This window comes from Aptenodytes forsteri, unplaced genomic scaffold, assembly GCF_000699145.1.
Source record: "Aptenodytes forsteri isolate BGI_AS27 unplaced genomic scaffold, ASM69914v1 Scaffold311, whole genome shotgun sequence".
In the NCBI taxonomy this organism is placed as follows: domain Eukaryota; kingdom Metazoa; phylum Chordata; class Aves; order Sphenisciformes; family Spheniscidae; genus Aptenodytes; species Aptenodytes forsteri.
In genome coordinates, this window is record NW_008795860.1 from 530,829 (window position 1) to 551,512 (window position 20,684).

General features: G+C 38.6%; 1 protein-coding gene across 2 annotated transcripts; it reads right to left on the minus strand.

Annotated features, from left to right (window-relative positions):
• Positions 1-1,017: 1,017 nt before the first annotated feature.
• DHRS7C (dehydrogenase/reductase 7C) lies at positions 1,018-17,778 on the minus strand. 2 transcript variants are annotated; one of them, XM_009283994.2, is made up of 8 exons: positions 17,632-17,778; positions 17,009-17,164; positions 12,874-12,986; positions 11,251-11,461; positions 10,599-10,691; positions 8,553-8,708; positions 7,923-8,042; positions 1,018-1,228 (listed from the first exon to the last, which is right to left on the minus strand). In XM_009283994.2, exons 2-8 carry the CDS (start codon positions 17,160-17,162, stop codon positions 1,140-1,142), a joined length of 936 nt encoding a protein of 311 aa, XP_009282269.1. In that variant the 5' UTR covers positions 17,163-17,164; positions 17,632-17,778; the 3' UTR covers positions 1,018-1,139. The 2 variants fall into 2 exon arrangements, with proteins under 2 accessions (XP_009282269.1, XP_019328862.1); XM_019473317.1 differs by lacking the exon at positions 1,018-1,228 and having other exon boundaries at positions 7,712-8,042; positions 17,009-17,166.
• Positions 17,779-20,684: the final 2,906 nt, after the last annotated feature.

Consider the following 20,684-nt stretch of genomic DNA (forward strand, 5'->3'; position numbering starts at 1 on the left):
GCAAAAGAAGAAAAGAAGTGAAAAACCCAGGAAGCATCTGTATGCCTGTCTGTGAATCCAGATTGTTTATCTATCTTGAATGCTGCATGCATCTGTGGCCTGTCCATCTTAAAAAAAAAAAAAAGGTAAACCAAGAAAAGATATAGAGAAGAACAAGAAGAATAATCTGGACTTCTCACAAAGAGAGAGTGAATAGATAGCAGGGCTCTCCAACTTGGAAAACAGGTAACTGCATGGAAAGTATGATGGGCATGGATGACTGGGAGTGAATGAATTGAGTGCCATTGCTTTTTGTCTCTCACAGTAAAAGAAGTAGGAGATATCAGAGAATATTATCTGACACCAGGTTTAAAGTAAACATAAGGAAGTCTTTTTTTATATATGATTAGTTCCTTTCCTCAGGCATGGAATGTTTCAAATAGGAATTTGAAAAATTTGTGTGAAAAATCGATAGTTTAACAAGATGCAGAGACAGATTCTGTTTCAAACTGTGTAGCAGATTACCAGAACCTGGGAGAGTATAACACAGGGAGTCTCTCCATATTATTGTCCCATTCTTATAATCCATCTCTTAAGCATGTACTCCAGGGTCCTGTTGCGGCTGAAATATTGAACTAGATAAGCCCTTATTTGGGCTCACCATTTGCATATCCTGCAAGTACTTCCAAAAAACACATCTGAGGAACACTCTGGTCCAGGCTCTAACCCCATTTTCCACTAATTTTTACTCCTCTATCTCCCACATCTCCTTTATTCCCCATCCCTTTGTTCCTGTAAGTTCCCATTAGTCCTAGCACTGACAGACTATTATGATAAGTTGCTGCAGGTCCCCAAACCTTGTTCTACCTATTCAGACTGGGAATCACTCTCTTACAACAGTGATAGAGTTCCTAGTAGAGTTTTTCCCATACTGTTGTAATGCAAACAATGACATCTTGTCATATTCACTAAATCCAGAAGAGTAGAAGTTCCACAGACGAATGTGTGTCAATAGTAGTGAATCACTAAGTGAGACATTGGCTGATTCATGTTTAATAAAGCCTCCTGCTTTATTCTACCCATAGTGAGAAGCAGAAATCATTGACATTTGAAACATAAACTTTTTTCAGGTCGGAAACAGGGAAAAGAACCAAACAAAATCAATTTTCCTTTTCTGTCTTCAGCTTTTCCCTAATTCCTGAAGCAACAATGGCAAAAAACAGCTCAGGGAAGAAGGTGCGAATGTAAACTGCTGTTCTGGGGATAGGATTGGCCATAAGTAGAAATACTTTAAACTAGGAATAATGAAGGAGAGAGATTTTGTCATGAGGTAGAAGTCAACAGTGATGGAAAGCAAAAGGTGCAAGGTGACAGGAAAAAATGAGACCTCAGGAATGATAAAACAGGGTAAAGAAAAACCCACCTCAAGTGTATGTACACAAATGCAAACATCCTGGGAAACAAGTGGGAGGAACTAGATCTCCACGTGCAGCTGGCGAACTGCAATATCATTCGAATAAGAGATGTGGTTGCACATTTGGGCTGCTGTGATTGCTGAAGATTAACTCTGTGGAGAAAGACTCAGGGATCTTGTTGAACTGAGACCACAGCAAGCTGAAAATGTGCCTGGCAGAAAGAAAGCAAACAGCATCTTGGGCTGTATTAACAGGGACATACCCAGTGATCCAGGGAAGTGATTATTCCTCACCAGTTAGCATTCATTGGATGACATAGAGAATATTGTGTCCAGTTTTGGGCTCCACAACACAGGAAACACAGGAACAAAGTGGATTAAGTTCAGCAAACGGCCACCAAGATGGTGGGGGGCTGGAGCACATGTGATATGAGAAGAGGCTGAGGCTTTTTCTGCCTGCAGAGGAGACTTCAGAGGGACCTGAAGCCCTCCAAAGTCTACAATGTTTAGCAGTCTTCCAGTTTCTACAAGAATGTTATTTATTACATGGAGCCAGGCTTTTCACACTGGTGCATGGTAGGAGAATGAAAGACACTGGGCATAGGTTCAGATAAGAGAGGCTTGGACTGGATATAAGGAGAAACTTTCCCATCGTGAGGACCATCAAACAGTGAAACAGGCTGCTCAGAAGAGGCTGAGCAGTCTTCCTACTTGGAGGTTTTCAAGACCTGACTAGGTAAAGCCCTGAGCAACCTGGTCTTACCTCATAGCTGATAGGAGGGTGGACCAAAGACCTCCTGAGGTACCTTCCACCTGAGTTATCTTATGATCCTTCCCCTGCTGCCTCCCCAAAATTGAATCTAATATTTGGAAATATTTGGAACCTCTTTTTTTCTGTTGTCTTCAGTACTGATTGCTTCTTTCTGTATACTTCAAATACCAAATGAACCTTTATTTTCGAGGTTCAAGTTTTGACCCTCTGCCCAATAGCAGAAATTCCTTTTCATGAGCCTATATTTTCCTACAACCAGCTGTTGGCTTCTGTCCTATAACAGCATCTGACTGTATACAATTTAAAATAAACATCATAATTTCTTCATGCTTTTCACGTCCTGTGGAGATAAGATAAGATATATGGAGTCCAGTAGCTTTATAATTGATTAATTTATGGTCATTGTGCACCATCACTTCATTCACACAGACTTTAGAATGAACAATTGCCATAGTATTCTCCTTATTAATTTAGCATTTAATCTATTCCCAGCTTCTAAACACTCATTAACACCTTAAAATCAACCAACCTACCAACCAACCAACCAACCAACCAAATGTAAAGTGGCATGTCTGAATAGTGACTGGGGTAGACTGTGTCCTGCCAGCTGACACCTTATTGCATAGAGCACTGTGGGACTTGCTAAAGGATGTCAGTCAAGTATTTATATCCAAAGTCATCTCCTGGTACCTTCAGCAGGGTTTGTTTGATTATATGCTTTACTCTGCCTAACTTGTCTGCAGTTTCATTCATTTTCAGCGCTTTCAGCATTTGGTATTCATCCAAATTTTCCCATCCAGTGGGAAAACTGACAGAATCACATTCTCTGTCTGGGAGAGTATCAAAATTATCTTGGCTGGAGACCAGCTGCAAGACTCACCTATACCTATAGACTCACACAGAATTATAGAATAATTTAAGTTAGAAGGTACCGTTGGAGGTTTCTGGTCCAACCTCCCCTCTCAAAGCCAGACCAATTAGATGATGATGCTCAGAGCCTTAAGCAGTTCAGTTTTGAATATATTCAAGAAGTGAGATTTCCTGACCTCATTGGCAACCTGTCCCAATGCTTGACTACTGTAATCATGGAAAAAATAGTTCCTAATGTCTAATCAGAATTTCATGTGTTCCGATTTGTGTCCATTACCTTTTTTTCTTCTACTGTGCACATCTGAGAAGAGACTGGCTCCATCTTCTCTACACCATCCCACTAGGTAGCTGTAGACAGCAATACGAATTTCCCCTTTCATCTTTAGAAAAGTCTGTCTTTATTCATGACAGCACACCCAGTATTCTGAAACTGCCACCTTCAGTTCTGCAGACGAAAAAAGCAGTTGCTAGAGAGTTTGGTATCCACTGTAGTAGAAATAGTCTCAATCCCTTGACCAGAACACAAGATCTTGATTTCTTCCACTTGTTTCACATATTTCTTTGTGATAGGGACGTTTCTAACATCTTCACTGATAGAGGAATTATTCCCAATTTCATCAGACTTTCTGCTTTTATTCTTTTATAATAACTGTGGTCTCTTTACAATAGATTTTTACCCATCTTATGTTGTTCCTGGGTGTCACTGATGAATTTCCACCTCATCCAGGAACATACTTGGTTGGTGCCTACAAGATCTTTAAAAGATCTAATTTAAGTGCCTCAATTTTTTTCTTAGCCTGCAGTTTATAAACACAGACTGGTAGTCTCTACCACATGCTCTTTCCTGAGGATTGTTTCTCACAGTGGTTTGCACTCATATAAAGTTCTGTATGCAGACAAGAGGTTTTAAATAATTGTACAATAGGACCCCCATCCTGATCAATTCTTAAATCTCAGATGGTCTGGTTTTCTCACATGCTGACTATTCAAGAAGGTATATGTCTTCTGCTGGATGTCTGGTAAACAAATTCACCTGATGAAATGCAAGACTTCTTATCCCTGTTTGTAACCCATAATTTCACATTCTGGCCCTTATTTTAACTTCTGACTCCTAGTTTGTAGACATCAATAATTCAGGGGTAAGTCCTGGAACCACATTATTTGAAAGCAGGCAAAAAAAAAAAAAAAAAGCTTTTAAAATACTGTGGCATTTTTATTCCAGTTCATTTGACCCAATCAATCTTGATGAATATGGCATCTCAGTAAACTTCAGATGCCTGTGGCACAGATGCACAGATCTATAGTTGTGCTGGTTACCTAGAGTCCAGTGAAAGTTAATGAGAGAAATAGGCACTTCTAGGATGCAATTCATGTTATCCTAAGCTGTATGTCAGACAAATCACAAGTTACATGCACCTGCTTCTTTCCACTGCTTAAGGGGGGGATCTGGGAGGTTAGCTCTGGGTAGGCTATGTCTAGGACAGATGTCTAAAATTAGGCAAGAGTTTCCTCACTTCTAAGACTTTCCAGTCTTAACATTCTTTTAAGTTCTTCCTTACTTCAAGGGCCCTTGTGCCCAGCAATGTCAATTTTCTTGGTCAACACCAAGAAATAGTTGATTTCAGCACAAAAAATGTAAATTTAAAACAGTGCAACTGCAGCTCACATTAAAAGAAAATTATGCGCCCTTTAGGCATGTGAGAAGCTTAAAAAAATTTAAAGGAGCTGTAGCTGAATATCTTTCACCTATGACTTCTACAACTAAATCTGCAGGCCTAGTTTTGTCCTCATTTATAAAAGTTAGTATTATTAAGGAATCTACATAGGTTAAAATATGGCTGAGTGAGGCTCACAGAAAATATCTCTTAATGAACCCATAATATTTCTTTTTATTATCATAGTATTTTTTAAATGCAACATATATCCACAGGTATTTAGACAGTGAAGCAGAGATGGACAAATGAAATAGAAAACTTCAGGTTAAATAACAGATTTCCCTGGAGGAAAATATATTACTTCAGAAAGACCAGTGGAGAAACCTTGTTCTCAATATGAGACAAAATCACAGAATTATAGAAAAGTGTGACCCATTTAAAAGGTCACCTAATCCTTCTTTTCTTCTAGGCAGGATAAGCTAAAGCTACATTGCTTTTTTACAGATGTTTCATTAATCGCTTCTTTAAAGCTTCCAAAGACAGGCATTCTAAAATTTCTGTGGCAATTTATCCTTCATGCTTAACTATTCTTAGCAGAAAATTCTTTCCCTGTAAATCTCCTTTGCAGTAATTTTAGCACATTGTCCTACTACAGCAGAAATGGAGAACAGTGTAGTTCTGTCCTCTTGGCAGTACATTTTAGGTATTTGAAAATTGTTTAGATATACCTTTCTTCCACTTTCTAGATTAAAATACATTTGTTGTTTAAAATTTTTTTGATAGATCACAGGTGTTATTTACCTTTGTCACTCTTACTGCTTTTCACTGTGGTTTCTTGAACTGTTCCATATTTTTAAAGTGAAATATTCAAAACCAATGAAGAATTTCTGCTGATATCTAGAAAGTGCAAAATGGAGCAGAGGGATTATTCAGCTTATTTTAACATGCAATCCACTTGTTTTTACAACAAAGCAAGACAATGTTGATTCATGTTTAGCTGTGATGTCTTATGATTCTCTGATCCTTTTCTGATGAAATTACCCAGTTATTCCATATCTTGTTTTTGTGGAGCTGTGAAGGACTTGGCTATTGCTGAGGTACAGACACAAGTGTAACTGAGACCACAGCAAAAGCCCATTTGTTTGAGGGAGTAGAATTCTGGTGAGGAGCAAGAAAATTTTGGACAAAGTGGATGTTTGACTTCACAGTTAAGGTATAGTCATTCAAACAACAATAAAAGCCCAGTGCTACAACAGAAAACAGATGGAGCTCCAGAAGGTACTGCAGGAACCGGCTACTTCTCACTAGTTGTGAACTACTTCCCTGGGTGAGGTAGATACATGCATGTTTCTTGAAGCCAGAGCAACTGAATTAGAGATACAAGAAAAGGTTAACATCCCTGCAAGATCGTAACCATATATTTCATTGCACTGAGAATTCCTTTCATGTTTGGTGATCCTTACTGATAGAAAGAGGTAAATAAGTGCAGCTGGTGTTGAAAGTTATATGAGCAACGGGACTTGTTGTAGTAGCAAGTGCAGTTTGGTTGCATGCTCTCTGAGTAGGTATTTCCTTTGTAGATACTCTGCAAACAAGGCATTTTGACAGTGTCTGCAAAAAAGCATGTGGTCATGATCTCTGTGAGTACTGATGACACAAGAAAGGCCAGGGGAGGGTTTGGGAGACAGAATTTAAGCTCTTAGATGTAAAACTGAAGATCAGGACATCCTTGCATTAGCTTTATTTATATTCTGGTTCAGCTCACAGGATGAGACAAAAAGGGGGTAAGTCCTCAGCATGAACTGGGAAAATGTGATGGGGAAGAGAAGCCTAGAATGACTAGGAGTGACAGAACTTTGGGAATATATGGAATTTACACAATTGACATGTAATGGCCATGCTCGTGTTGGACATTATGATTAATTACCACACAGAGAGTAGACAAGGGAACTCAATGCTCAGTAGCAGTCAGAAAGATATCTCAAACCCAGGAATTTGCATAAGACATGCAAAAGAAGAAAAGAAGTGAAAAACCCAGGAAGCATCTGTATGCCTGTCTGTGAATCCAGATTGTTTATCTATCTTGAATGCTGCATGCATCTGTGGCCTGTCCATCTTAAAAAAAAAAAAAAGGTAAACCAAGAAAAGATATAGAGAAGAACAAGAAGAATAATCTGGACTTCTCACAAAGAGAGAGTGAATAGATAGCAGGGCTCTCCAACTTGGAAAACAGGTAACTGCATGGAAAGTATGATGGGCATGGATGACTGGGAGTGAATGAATTGAGTGCCATTGCTTTTTGTCTCTCACAGTAAAAGAAGTAGGAGATATCAGAGAATATTATCTGACACCAGGTTTAAAGTAAACATAAGGAAGTCTTTTTTTATATATGATTAGTTCCTTTCCTCAGGCATGGAATGTTTCAAATAGGAATTTGAAAAATTTGTGTGAAAAATCGATAGTTTAACAAGATGCAGAGACAGATTCTGTTTCAAACTGTGTAGCAGATTACCAGAACCTGGGAGAGTATAACACAGGGAGTCTCTCCATATTATTGTCCCATTCTTATAATCCATCTCTTAAGCATGTACTCCAGGGTCCTGTTGCGGCTGAAATATTGAACTAGATAAGCCCTTATTTGGGCTCACCATTTGCATATCCTGCAAGTACTTCCAAAAAACACATCTGAGGAACACTCTGGTCCAGGCTCTAACCCCATTTTCCACTAATTTTTACTCCTCTATCTCCCACATCTCCTTTATTCCCCATCCCTTTGTTCCTGTAAGTTCCCATTAGTCCTAGCACTGACAGACTATTATGATAAGTTGCTGCAGGTCCCCAAACCTTGTTCTACCTATTCAGACTGGGAATCACTCTCTTACAACAGTGATAGAGTTCCTAGTAGAGTTTTTCCCATACTGTTGTAATGCAAACAATGACATCTTGTCATATTCACTAAATCCAGAAGAGTAGAAGTTCCACAGACGAATGTGTGTCAATAGTAGTGAATCACTGAGACATTGGCTGATTCATGTTTAATAAAGCCTCCTGCTTTATTCTACCCATAGTGAGAAGCAGAAATCATTGACATTTGAAACATAAACTTTTTTCAGGTCGGAAACAGGGAAAAGAACCAAACAAAATCAATTTTCCTTTTCTGTCTTCAGCTTTTCCCTAATTCCTGAAGCAACAATGGCAAAAAACAGCTCAGGGAAGAAGGTGCGAATGTAAACTGCTGTTCTGGGGATAGGATTGGCCATAAGTACCTCCTGCTTCTTACTGCTTACTGTGCGCAAGACTTCCTCTGCCACCTCCACTGGGTGCACACCATATGCCACCTTTCTGAAAAAGACTGTAAATCAGAGAGGAGTGAGAGCTACAGACAGACAGATAGACAGACACGTCTAAGGGAATGGCGATGAAAAGATACACAGCTAGTGCATGAGTCAAATTAGTTAAATTCCTACACACTTTCAATCCCTTACCCCTTCCCTTCCCCTCATCAGTATGTCCCTAAGATCTTTTCACAATTTTGATGTAAAATCCTCACAGTCCCTAAGAGAAGGAGCAACCTGAGTGCAGTGGAACTCTCCCTCGGGACCTTTCATGCTCTGCTCTACCTCCATTCCCCATGCCCTGGTGTATTTATTTTCTCACATAATGTTGTTTCTTTCCATGTTCCTTCTCTTTTCACCAGGCTCATCTGATCTCTCCAATGTCTCTTTTCTTTTGCTCCCCTAACCTGTTCATCCTTTCTGTCATTTCCATTCTTTTCCCTATGCTCCTTTCTTCTCCCCGGGAAAAGCCTCCATACTGCTACATGGGCCTCATCTACCATCTCTCTTGATGCATCAAACCTTACATTTCCAAATAGATGCCTCCCAGTTGCCAGGTGCTGGTTGGCGATGATATGAACAGATGAAGGTTGGATTCACAGTGCTGACAGAAATATCAAATTCTTCCATTTCAGCTCTAAGACAATCAAAAAAGCCTACAGCAGCATGCTTAGAAGCAGCATCTAAAAGAAAGAAAAAAAACCCCACATATGCATGTTTGGATATATGAATGCATGGATATAGATGTATGATAGAGCTCCATAAAGCATGAATGTTTGGAAAATTGAGCATGGAATGATTAGTCGGAAGGTAAAAGAACAGTGAATTATTTCACCCAGTGAAATTATCATATGACACATTTAAAACAAACAAATAAAATTTTTTGTACAGGACAATTATGCATGAGGTATGCAGTCAGTCTCCTTGTACATGTCAAAAAGCATGTGTCTGGATTTCCTAATCAGAAATATTAAGTCCTAATTAAGGAATAATACTTCTATTATCTCTACAGTTTAAAAATGTCTTTGGTGGATGGACAGCTGTCCATGAGATGAGTCTCCACACCATCTATTGCTGCAGTTTGTGACACATCAATAAAATGCAGTGAAATACATGTCCATTTCTGGAATACAGGAGTACTAATGTTTTGTAAACTAATTAGGCCTTTGCCCTGCAGCAGCAATCCAAGATGCTGTTAATTTTAAAGTAACTGAATGTTAAGAATTTTTTTAACTGCTCTTAGTGCCTTTTTATTGAGCATGGTGTTAAAGAAGGATGATAGTATGTGAATCTTGACCAAAAACCAGAACTATGTGTTAAGTGCAGCAGAGCTGCAAAGCATTCATCTACCTTGCATTTGACTCGGTTTGCACAGGTGAAAATCAACCTGTGCATAATATAATCTAAAAAATGGCAGGTGGGCTCCTGGAATGTAAAGAAGCTTCTCCATTAATTTGTTTTGAAATTCCTTCTTCTGGCAGCTTCATTTCATACAACATAGATATCGGTGGAGGCATTGTAAAAACTATCTCTGTTAGCTCTTCTACTACTCATGATTTCATACACATACAATGTAACTTGACACAATTGGCTGTTTCCTAGATGGAAACATTCCAGATGTCCCATCAATGTGTTGTTTCTTTTCTGAGCCTTTTCTGTAGTTCTTATACTTCTTTTGAGATGGGGGACCAGAATTGCACACAATGATCAAGATGTGGGCACTGCATAGATTTATACAATGGTATAAAGACAGGATTTAATTTTTTTTCTCTACTGCTTTCCTTACAGTTTTTGTCACTGTATTTTGCTTTCATGGAACTATAAGTCACAATCCTGAGGTCATGCAGACCTTTTAATTCAGAGTCCATCATCCACTGACCTCCTGTCACAGGTTAAAAATGTCTATTTACATTTTACATTCTTGCAGACCTTTTAATCCACAGTCCATCATCCACTGACCTCCTGTCACAGTTAAAAATGTCTGTTTACATTTATCCCTTATTTTCTGTCCACTAACATTTTATTAATGCAGAGATCTTTCATCATAATTCAGGACAGTTTAGTTTCATTAGGGACTTTGGATGAAAGACCTTCTTGAAAATTTCCTGGAAAGCCAAGCAGAATACAATTACTACATCTCCTTTTAAACTCCTGCACATAAATCCATTAAGTGCATGAGTCTTCCTTACAAAGCAGTAGCTAGTATCTACCAGTATGTTATATTTTTACACTACTTCATTCTTCATTATGGGTTCTACTAATATGTCCAGTACAGATGTTAGACCTACAAATTTGCTGTTTCTTGAATGTTTCCTAAGATCATAAAAAGAACTTGCTGTCACATTTAATATCCTCTTGTCCTCAAGTACCTTAGGCAGTAGTTATACTTCAAAGATAGTATTTTAACTATTTCTTCTTGAGTTCCACTTCTCTGAAAAATTTTCAGCCAAATACTGTATTAATAGTTCACTGAATTAGGATGCAAATTAGCACTTTTAATAACCTATTATCAGTGCCATGGAATACTCACAATTTATGCATTAGAATGTACATTTTTGCTATGTATAACTTACAAGCTGCACGAAATGGGATTCCTATTTTTCCTTGGATACTATTAATTAGAACAATTTGGCCAGTTCTTCTTGAGATCATGTTGGGAAGAATGGCTGAAAAAAAGAAATAGAAGAAAGAGCCACATAAGTAAAAGAGCTCAATGTATTTAGTGAACAGAGGTGACAGCTGAATGTAGATAGCATAGCACAACTTTGATGAAGGTTGGCTCAATAATGCAATCAAAAGTATCACAAAATCCAGTAGCTGGAAACTGAGTGTCTGCTAGACTTCACTTGGATTCTACATGCAGATTTGGGTGCAGTATCATCATATTTAATTGTCAGCCTGTCTGTATGCTTGAAAGTGTTTTGAAAACAATTGTCTTTGAAACAAAGGCAGCAAGCATGTAAATAAAGGGGTCACCATATACAGAATACAATAAGCAGACATATTATATATGTCTTATATATAATCTTGATCAATCTATTTCCCAACCCAGGCACTCTGATTTTGATCTTCTTCACCTCAATTTCAGTCCATTGATTTTCACATAATTGTTTTTGATTATAGTGAAGAAGGCAAAAATAAGTGCAAATGAAACAATGTAATGCCAATGACTTGGATCTCAAGCTTTAAGTGGCAACAGCAAAACAGGAAAAAAAATTAAAATACCTTTAGTTAATGTTATAGGTCCAAAATAGTTGGCATCCATTATCTTTTTATCAAGTTCCAATGAAATGCTCTGTACTGCTCCTTTCACCTTCATACTTGCATTGTTGATCAGTATATCCACACAGCCATAGCAATTCAGAATTTCCTTAGCTACATCTTGAATGCAGTTTATATCTGAGATATCCAGAAGTATGAGCTTTGGTGCATATGTCTAATAAAGAAAAGACTTATTTCAAGGATACCTGTTATATAAATATGTATTTCTATTTACTTGTCTTGTAAATTAATTTACCTTGATATCTGAAGAAAGTGCTTTTATCATTCTCACAAAAAATTTGATTTGTTCTTTTAACCCACTCTAGAAAGAAGGGGTTCAGCAATGGGTATTCATAGACTCTGAAATTCAGATGAAGCAGAACACCATGGGAAGGATAAGCTGGACTAGCTCTACCCTATTGAGTTTTGTCTCTCTTGTAATCAATGGAGACAGATAATAGACACAGGGGGTGACTCCTACCACTCCAAGTTATGGTCTTTCTGTAAGCAGCCTTCTGGAGAACTTTGCTGATCACAGAGTCTAGGATACAGTGCTTTGATAGATAATTTACATATACATGGGGGGGCAGTTGAAAGGTAGGAACTGTTTGTTCAGCTATAGGTTATCCAAATAGAATTTATATTTGTATGGTTTCTGCAAAGATGTAGATTTTATCAGCTATGGGACAGACGAATGAACTCTGAGTATCTTCTCTTACTATATTACTATGACGATGTAATGCAGATGCCTTAGTCATACTTAACTTTTTTTCCTAGTTGAGTCTGCACAGACTAACGTGAACACTACTTTTATGGTTATTTATGCAGATGAATGAAGCTCACTGCAAAAAAAGGGTCAAAAGCAAGTATTTGTTGGTCTGGTGAGCAATAGCTGTAGAATTTGTGTGATGACTTCAGGAATACCTGTGGCCTGAAATGAGTCAGCTGTTGGTCACAGAAGGAAAACCTTCCCATGAGCATCAAAGAAACACCTTCCAAAGAACTGGCAGCAGGGGCAGCCTTGCACGTCTACTTGCATGGTGACCCAGTCAGTAGTAATGAGAAAAGGGCACTCCTATTCATATGCTCCCATGCCCTTCTAGCTGGGACTTCTCCCAAAGCAGTGGAGAAATTAAAAATTAATTCAATCTTTAGACCCATCTCCCACTTCTTGAGCAGTCTGTGTGAAAAATGGATGATAGTTCCTGTGATTAAATGAAGCACTTTGAACCCCTTCCATCCAAATTAACGGGCAAATTTCTCTGCCTAGCGTTTCTAGTTGGGTGGCTTGTTCAAAATGCAGGACCACTCAGTTGCTTTACAGTAATTGCCTTGAATTAGCTCAAGAGAGCAGGATTTCTGACTTATGCTTTTGGCATCATGCTCTGAAGACCTTCAGAGGTGTTTTTCTCTCTCTCTCTCTCTCTGGACTGTGTTGGGTGTGTTACCTGGTTGATCCAAATCACCATTAACAGTGAATCATGTTTCATGTACCTTGTTTTACTGGATTTAAAAGCACTTTGTGTACCTGAACAAGGTGTTTACCTCAAGTTGTCAATTTTCAAAGCAGAGTGAGGAAATACTTACCATGCTGGGATCTGCCACACTAATTAAAGCATCATACAAGGCTTCTAACTTTTCCCATGTCCTTCCACACAACACAAGCCTTGCTCCTCCTGTGTGAAACACCCGAGAACATTCTAGGAGAGAAATATGTTCAAAAGAAATAATTACAATAATAACAATTTGATTTTGTTTATTTTGCTTGAAATGGGATGCTGGTTTTGCTAATGATGTTGAATCTATGCTTTAAAATTCATTAGTTTTGAAAGAATAAATATATATGAGAAAAAAGAAAGCACTAAATAGCAATAATATAGATGTCAGTAATAAATTAAAATTTAATGTAATGGTATAATGCACCATTAACGGTACAGCACAATGGTACTATTTAGTCATAGGATTTAATAAAAATTTAATTAAGAAAAGAACATTATGCCTGTTAATGGATGATGGGTTTGAGTTAGAAAAAATGTTCTGATTATCTTTCTTCCTTAACTCTCTCCACTTACAGACACACTTGCTATAAAGAAAAATATATACAAAAATAAATGCTTAAGGTTGTTACAATACAAACAGCATCTTTTGCAAATCTTCATGTCTACTGCAGTATAAAGAAGAAACCAACCAACCCCAGTTAATAGTAAAACTGGCTCTGTATGCTACCTTCATGAAACTCTTGGCAACATGAAACTCATCTGCAACTTTGAGAAAGAGCAATCCAGAGAAACTTACCATCCACTGGTCCACAGATGGAGCACCAATGAGAGTGGCCTTTCTTCTACAGACCCTTCCCTCTATACGTAATCCATCCCAAGACCTTTATCTCCTGAGTATTAGACCTTCCCAGTAGTCAGCAGAGGCATCAGGGACCAGCTTGAGCTACTCTTGTTCAGCTACATTCCTGAAGCCTTCCTGAGAAGGCCACTGAGAAGTTTCTGGGTATGCTGGGCTGGCACTGTTTTTTCTCCATATATTCAGGGGTATTCTGAGCTAGGGGTTCACCCCAATTTAAGCTAGGTCTCTGGGGAGGATTCTTCTCCTTTTCTTATGCAAGTGAACTATGATTGTGCTTTTCTGAAAGTGGGGACTCACATAACAAGAGGAACTGGCAGTCAGTGTTACCCATTATCCCACCTCAGCACACATCCCACAAGATTGCAGCCAACTCATTAGTTTAGTCTTCATGGGAATATGTGATTAGCTCAATCCAGATTATGAAATACCGAGCTGGAGCATCCTGACAGCATGTGTCTGGTTTATTTTCTTCTCTAGGTGGTGTTGAGGGAGAATATATTCCTCACTGTCCTGTCAGTTTGACCAAAGGCATTTAAAAACATGGAACATAGATGTCTCATGGGCATCTTTTAGGAATTCATTGTCAGTTGTATCCCTCTGGCTGTTATAGGCTGCTACAGGGTGCATGTTCTAGCTCAGCTGAACTGAAACTGTGGCTCTCAGTCCAGGAATCTGTCAAGGTTGTCCTCCTGACCAGGAAAAGTACACAATTGCCTGCCTTTTCTTTCTTGGAATAGATAATGTCTTGCAGATAGGCCTGAGGATGCGACTGATGATGTGCCCACTGTGCCCCAAACCAGAGATCTGGTTTGGGTGCAGCCAGACAATTAGTTGACAGTGGGTTATATGTCTGGTAGGACTGGAAATCAAGAGTTATTTTTTCTCTCATGGTTTTTTTCCTGATTAGGTCTTCCAAAATGCTTTCAGCCTTGGAGCCCTCATATTTGATCCCTAATTCAAATCTGTATGACAGTCACATATTCAGCATGGGAAGAACAGGAATATGGACTTACAACTACTCTTATGCCTTTCCAGCCTGTTTGTTTTGTCTTAGATCCTATGGCCTTTGTTGAATGGGCAACAGTACAACTCTAGTGCTATAGCTGTCTGTCCTCCAAAAAGCATTTTCTTCAGATTTCAATACCCACAGGAAAATCCAGTTATGCTAATAAGCCTATCTTAGATTTCATAAATGCCCATGTCAGACTCTTAATATCTGCATGGAAGCACTTCTGGATCCACTTTTCTATTTTTGTAAACCTGTGCAGCTGGAGACTTCTATTTATGTAATCTTTTTCATTATTTACAACAGTAATTTTATTAATGTCTTTCATTTTCTGTTTTCTAGCATAGAAAAATTTTTTTGATTTAAAGCCCAAAAGATTATTTGCCTAGGACAACTACAACAGTATTTTTCCTATAAACATAACAGCTGGGGCAACCTTGTGAATAAAATGTGACTACTGTGTAAACAGCAATAAAAGGGAAAAAGGGAAACCAATGATGTTCTCCTCTAGAACTATCCTGAACTTTTCTGAGTTAGAGCACTGAGAAGAAACAGGAATCAGGTTAAATAACAACCATAAACCATTGCAAACATCCTCAATCATCATAGCTTTTGTTTATCTTTTTTAACTTTGATGAATGTCGTCTTTAGTCCGGAAATTCTGGCATGTCGGAGAAGGAATTTGGCTGTTGCCTAAGAGCTCAAATATGCAGCAGCTGGCCAGACAGCTGGTATTTTAAAGCTCTGGATGAATGTCCATCGCATATGCATGAGTGGACTGCACAGTAAATTCTGCATAATTTGGAATCATTCAAGCCTGCAAATAACTTCTCGGTATCACCCTATGGGATACTGGCAGTAGATATGTTAAGGATAATAAAATAAAATTGCTTTGAGTTACCTCCTTTTTCGTCTACGTGAAAAAGGGGGTGTGTGTGTGTGGGGGGGGGGTGCCTTTGTAGCCTCAAGAGACAGGCAGCAGCTAGTCATAAAAAAAATATATATATATGAAGAAAGGTTAATAAGGAAATTGAACTCAGGAAAATCTTCCCCAGGGGTCGTGGAGTGCTGGAGCAAAATACCTGGAGAAATGTTCAATAAATGTTCTTTAGCCTTGGAGGTTTCCAAGATTTGGCTTGAAGCCAAGCCCAACCAGATCTAGCACTGGTGATTTTCCTGCTCCAAGCAGGACTTTTGTCTAGAAACCTCCAGGCATCATATGATTCTATGAGATACCCAATCTCAGCTGGAGAACTCTAAATCACGCCTCTCCAAACAAAAATACTGAAATATAACCAATCAGAGAAAATGCATGCTAATATTATCTTCATCTGAAACTGAAGTGTGTCAGGGAAAGGGAAAGACCAGGTGGGATGTGGAGGTCAGAATTATTTCATACCTTGTCCTAACAGGCTCTGATAAAAAGCACTCCTTGCCAGCGTAGTGTGTATTTCTGTTGCAGGTCTCTGCTCTGTTCTGCTAAGGAATAATTCTGCAAGAGCATTCCCTTTCTCCATCTATTTTCTGCTTGGGAGTGCAAGGTTTCCAACATACAGCAAGGCTTCATTGAAAATGCCAAAATGTAGCCCCAAGCTATGTTTGCCTCATCAGGCCCTTGCATCTACTGCCCCTCAAGTGATGCCTAGAGCAGGACCGTACATAAGCAATAATGACCCAGTACTTTTGATCTGGCAGCACTGTGTAGTCAGGAAATATGAGCCAAGAAGAACTATATGCTAAGTGGCTGGCCACCCGGGCAATCAGCTTATATAAATAGATAAATTATCACAGACCCTTTCCTTCCATCTACTGACCCCCCCCATTACACAGTCAGGCAGCCCAGCTGAGGGTAATGGAGGATGTCAAGGGAAGAGGAGTAACATGGGTGATAGAGAGGGCAGAGATATGAACAGGGACAGAGGGGTGAGCACTGTTGTTTACAGGGAGCAGGAAATGTTGAAGTCTTTAAGGGCTGAAAAGGAACATGGAAAGAGTAAGGTGACACCTGTTTATACTGATTTGCTGCTACCCTGCGGCGACAGCCTATGTAATAAGATCTCATAGTAGCAACATGCTAAAAATAACACTCTTAATGTGCTTACAAAACCTCTCAATCTATTGAATTAAATAAATACAAAGCTTTGCAGTTCCTAGAAGTTTACCAACAGTTCCTGTGGTTGAGACTAAAAATGTACATTTAAAAATCATAGGATTTGTTTAAAAATATATTTCTTAACTTCTGCTTCATCCAGGCAGTTATGAATATATACAAGGTAATGTATGCACATTTTATCACCTAGAGGGTTGTTCTCTGGCTGTTTCTGTTCTCTGACACTGAGAAGAAATGAGACAACTCACCCTTGCCCAGTCCAGAGATGGCATCCGTGATCACCACCACCTTGTTTTGCACAGCTGACTTGGACAATAGCCACCTGACTGACTGGCAAATATAAATAATTCCACTGATCCCTAAGAGAAGCAATGGTAGAGCAAGTACAGCAAGAATACCCATCTCTGTGGAAAACAAAAGACCATATGAGAGTAACAGTAATCATAATATGCATTCATTATTTTTCAAATTATTCTTACCTAAAAAAGCAATGTTTTCATACATAGAAAATCCAGTAATCAGCATGCCAAAGACTTGAAGCAGTAGGGAGCTTGTTTTCCAATCAATGGTTTAATATTATTATTTAATAAACAGGGTAATACTGTTTGTTTGTCTGTTTTCCTCATGATTGCATGGTCTAACCAAATCTGGATTCCTGTTATTCAAAATTACTCTATGTTGGCAAAAACATAATAGAATTTTACTACAAATATTGCCTTGAGGCAAAACATAGGCTAAAATATAGCACTGAACTTCTAATTATGTTGTTATTATAGGAAAACAGATAAAAAGCTTTTAATCCTAATTTCAGATAAAACACATAATAGAAGTGTTTTCTGTTCTAAAAGATAGAAAAAATAAAATCACTTACTATGTCTATGAAGACTCCAGGTATAGATAAAGCATTCTTTTGTATTTTTGTAAATTTTTGTATTATGGGTTTAATTAAAGTCCTTTAGCAATTTCATAGAGTATTGCATCTGTTGAGGCTGCTTGCCCTGAATGAGAATGGCTATGTATAGCCATGTGACAGAGATACTTTAAAAGTAAATATAGCATCTACAGTGTGATCCGCATACCTGACCTATCTAGTCCAACAGGCTGGTCAGTCATGTAAAAGCTCTCAGTACAGTATCAAAGAAACATCTTTCTGTCCTGCCTTTGGTTGCAGTTGTTCATAGGACTGTCTCAATTTCTTGTCATTGCCCTTCAATTAACTTTATACATAAAAACATTTGTATAAACTCCATAATGACAATAGGTCTTCAAAACCAAGCAAAAGGTACCACAAAGAAGTTGTCATTTGAAACAGTCACTGTTCAGCAATATGACTGATATATGTACGTCAGGAAAAGGTCCTTGAGCAAGCTGGCTTGGGAGCCAGTGCATCACACAGAGCTGCTGTGGGCAGCTGAGTGCTGGAACAGACCAGGTACCTCAGGCTGCTTTCCACTCTTGGTATCTGCAAGGCAGATGTGCCTCTTTCCCAGCAATTTCAGGACCATATCAACTTCAGGTAGGTGATCTAACTTTTACATTTGCTGCAGAGAGACATTATCTGTTAACCTGACAATCTCAGTTATGGGTTGCCCTTTGGGGTTCTAGGGAAAAGAATGGTTTACCATAAATCATTCCTGTTTTGTTGTTTCAAAAAATTATACCACAGTCTTAAAATTGTAAGTTTTGATAACCAGATTCAGTATTCCTGTTCATGCTGTGTAACTGGTCATCTGTATTCTACATTCTAATTTTCATCTCCAATAAGAGAATGACAAGTCTACAAATGATAGTCATTGATATTGGAGTGTTGTAACAAGGAACAGACTTCATGGTTAGGTCTGCAGGTACCAGGACACTGTTAGCTTTCAATGAGTGGGAAAGGATAGAAGGTTATTCAAGAGGGTGTAGGAGGGGACTTTTAAACATAGTTTGTAAACCTAACTTGCTCTAGAAGTTAATGACATTAGGAATCAAGATGCGTATTCCTGCCTGTGAAAGTTGAAGTTGCCCGCCAAAGAACCCATGATTTAAGATTTCCAAACCATGGAATTGTATAATGTGCCAATGTTTGTAACATTGTGTGCACTTCTAGCTAAAAAGACTACATAGTGAATGACAGATATGAATAAATACCTGTTTTCCAATGCAAAATGGTCATGGTGTCCTGAAATTTACATCAGTTTCCACAGGAGAATGTAAAAACGTTAAGTCAAATGAGCTAAGAAGTCATGCCAAGCCACCTGCAGAAGCAGAGAGGAAATCTGATTTTCCATCACCTCTAAAGCCCCAACTATCTTTGCTTACTTTCAAGGCATCAGCTTTAAATAAACAGATATGCATTTCCCTATCAGTAAGTAAGCTGGTTTGTTCCTTTTATGGAACAGGATGTGTTGTTAATTTAATTTATTTAGGGTTCTGGAAACATTTTTCTGTGAAGGTGAAACATCAAAAGCACACACTAAAGAGACAGGATTTATAGGAGTTCCAAGTGATTTGTTTGCTTTGTTCCCAAATGAACCAGCGCAATGGTACAAGTAATGTAAGAGCAAGAACAGGAAAAAATCAGTTGAAAGAACTAGACAACCAACAACAGGTAGGATTGTAATGATAAAATGCTAACATGTCTGTTAAGAATAATGAACAATTGTAAAGGAAGACTGCCTGAGTCATCTGGAAAAATACAGACATACAGTGACCACAATAACCAAAACACCCAAATCTTTCCAAACACAAATCTCTGAGTCAGGTGAAGTACCAGAGAAATGTATTCTGCACTGCCACCTACAGACCACCATTGGAAACACCAGAGAAACAAGAATAATTATAAATTGTTTCAGAGGGTAGATCCCATAAAATGGGTAAGTCATCTACAGGGAAACTTGAACAAAAGTGAGGCCCTCACTCTCCTTCAGTTACCTCTGCAAGTCTCTACATTCCCAACCCCTTTGTCCAGAGCTGAGCTCCAGGAATTGTCCCAGATGACACCAGAGCTGAACAGCGTGTGTCCAAACCTGAAACTTGACAGAGATCTAGGGCTTAATTCCCTCAAGTGCTCGACCTAGGAGGCTGTCTGAGAGCATGAACATGCACTTACATACATTTCACATTGTTCAGAAGTGCTGGACATAGCATTGGGTGGGTGGGTGTTCTTCGATGTTTTGTTTGGTTTTGTTTGTTTCTTGGAGGAAACAAGAGTTTAACACACTATAGAGAAAGCAATGATTAGGTGCACTGGTGGTTAAAGCATTCATCCAGGAAGAAGAAACCAAGGTTTCAAATCCATGCCTGCCCCAAAAAGATGATCCGAGCTTTACAGCTATCATTTCTGGGGGTTGTGAACTCCCTAAGCATGGGCATATTCTCGTCCACAGCATAGCTCTTCATTTTAACCAGTGGTTGCCTAACATCTCAGAATACAATTCTTCCTTTGAGTAGAAATGGAAAGGCATATGGATTTTCACATACTTTGAGAGGGTATGTGTCTCTAGCACTCAAAGCCAGAGACATTTTTAATACTAGCAGTAGCCAGATAAAGTGCTTTACTTCTGTGCTTCTTAGGCTCCTAATAAAGGAATATGTAGGCTGTAGTGAGTCCTGTGTTCCCCATTTGTCTCAGTCACGTGACATTGTAGGGCATTTGCTGTGACTGCATTACTTTCACAGTTAGATGAATTTTACCTTTTTTTGTTCCTCAGCCATTGTTTCTGTTTCCTTCCATTCTTATTTTATCGATTTTCCTTGTATTTTCTTTTGATAGCTTTGAGATCACCGAGCATACTGACAGTACAGTTTCTACTTAAAGATACTTTTGGCATTTGCTAGAATTCCTATGTTTATACGTATGCCATCTGTGAATGGTCCCCACTATTCATAGACCTGTTGTTGACTTGCATGACTAGCCCATCATATATTCGTAATACTACT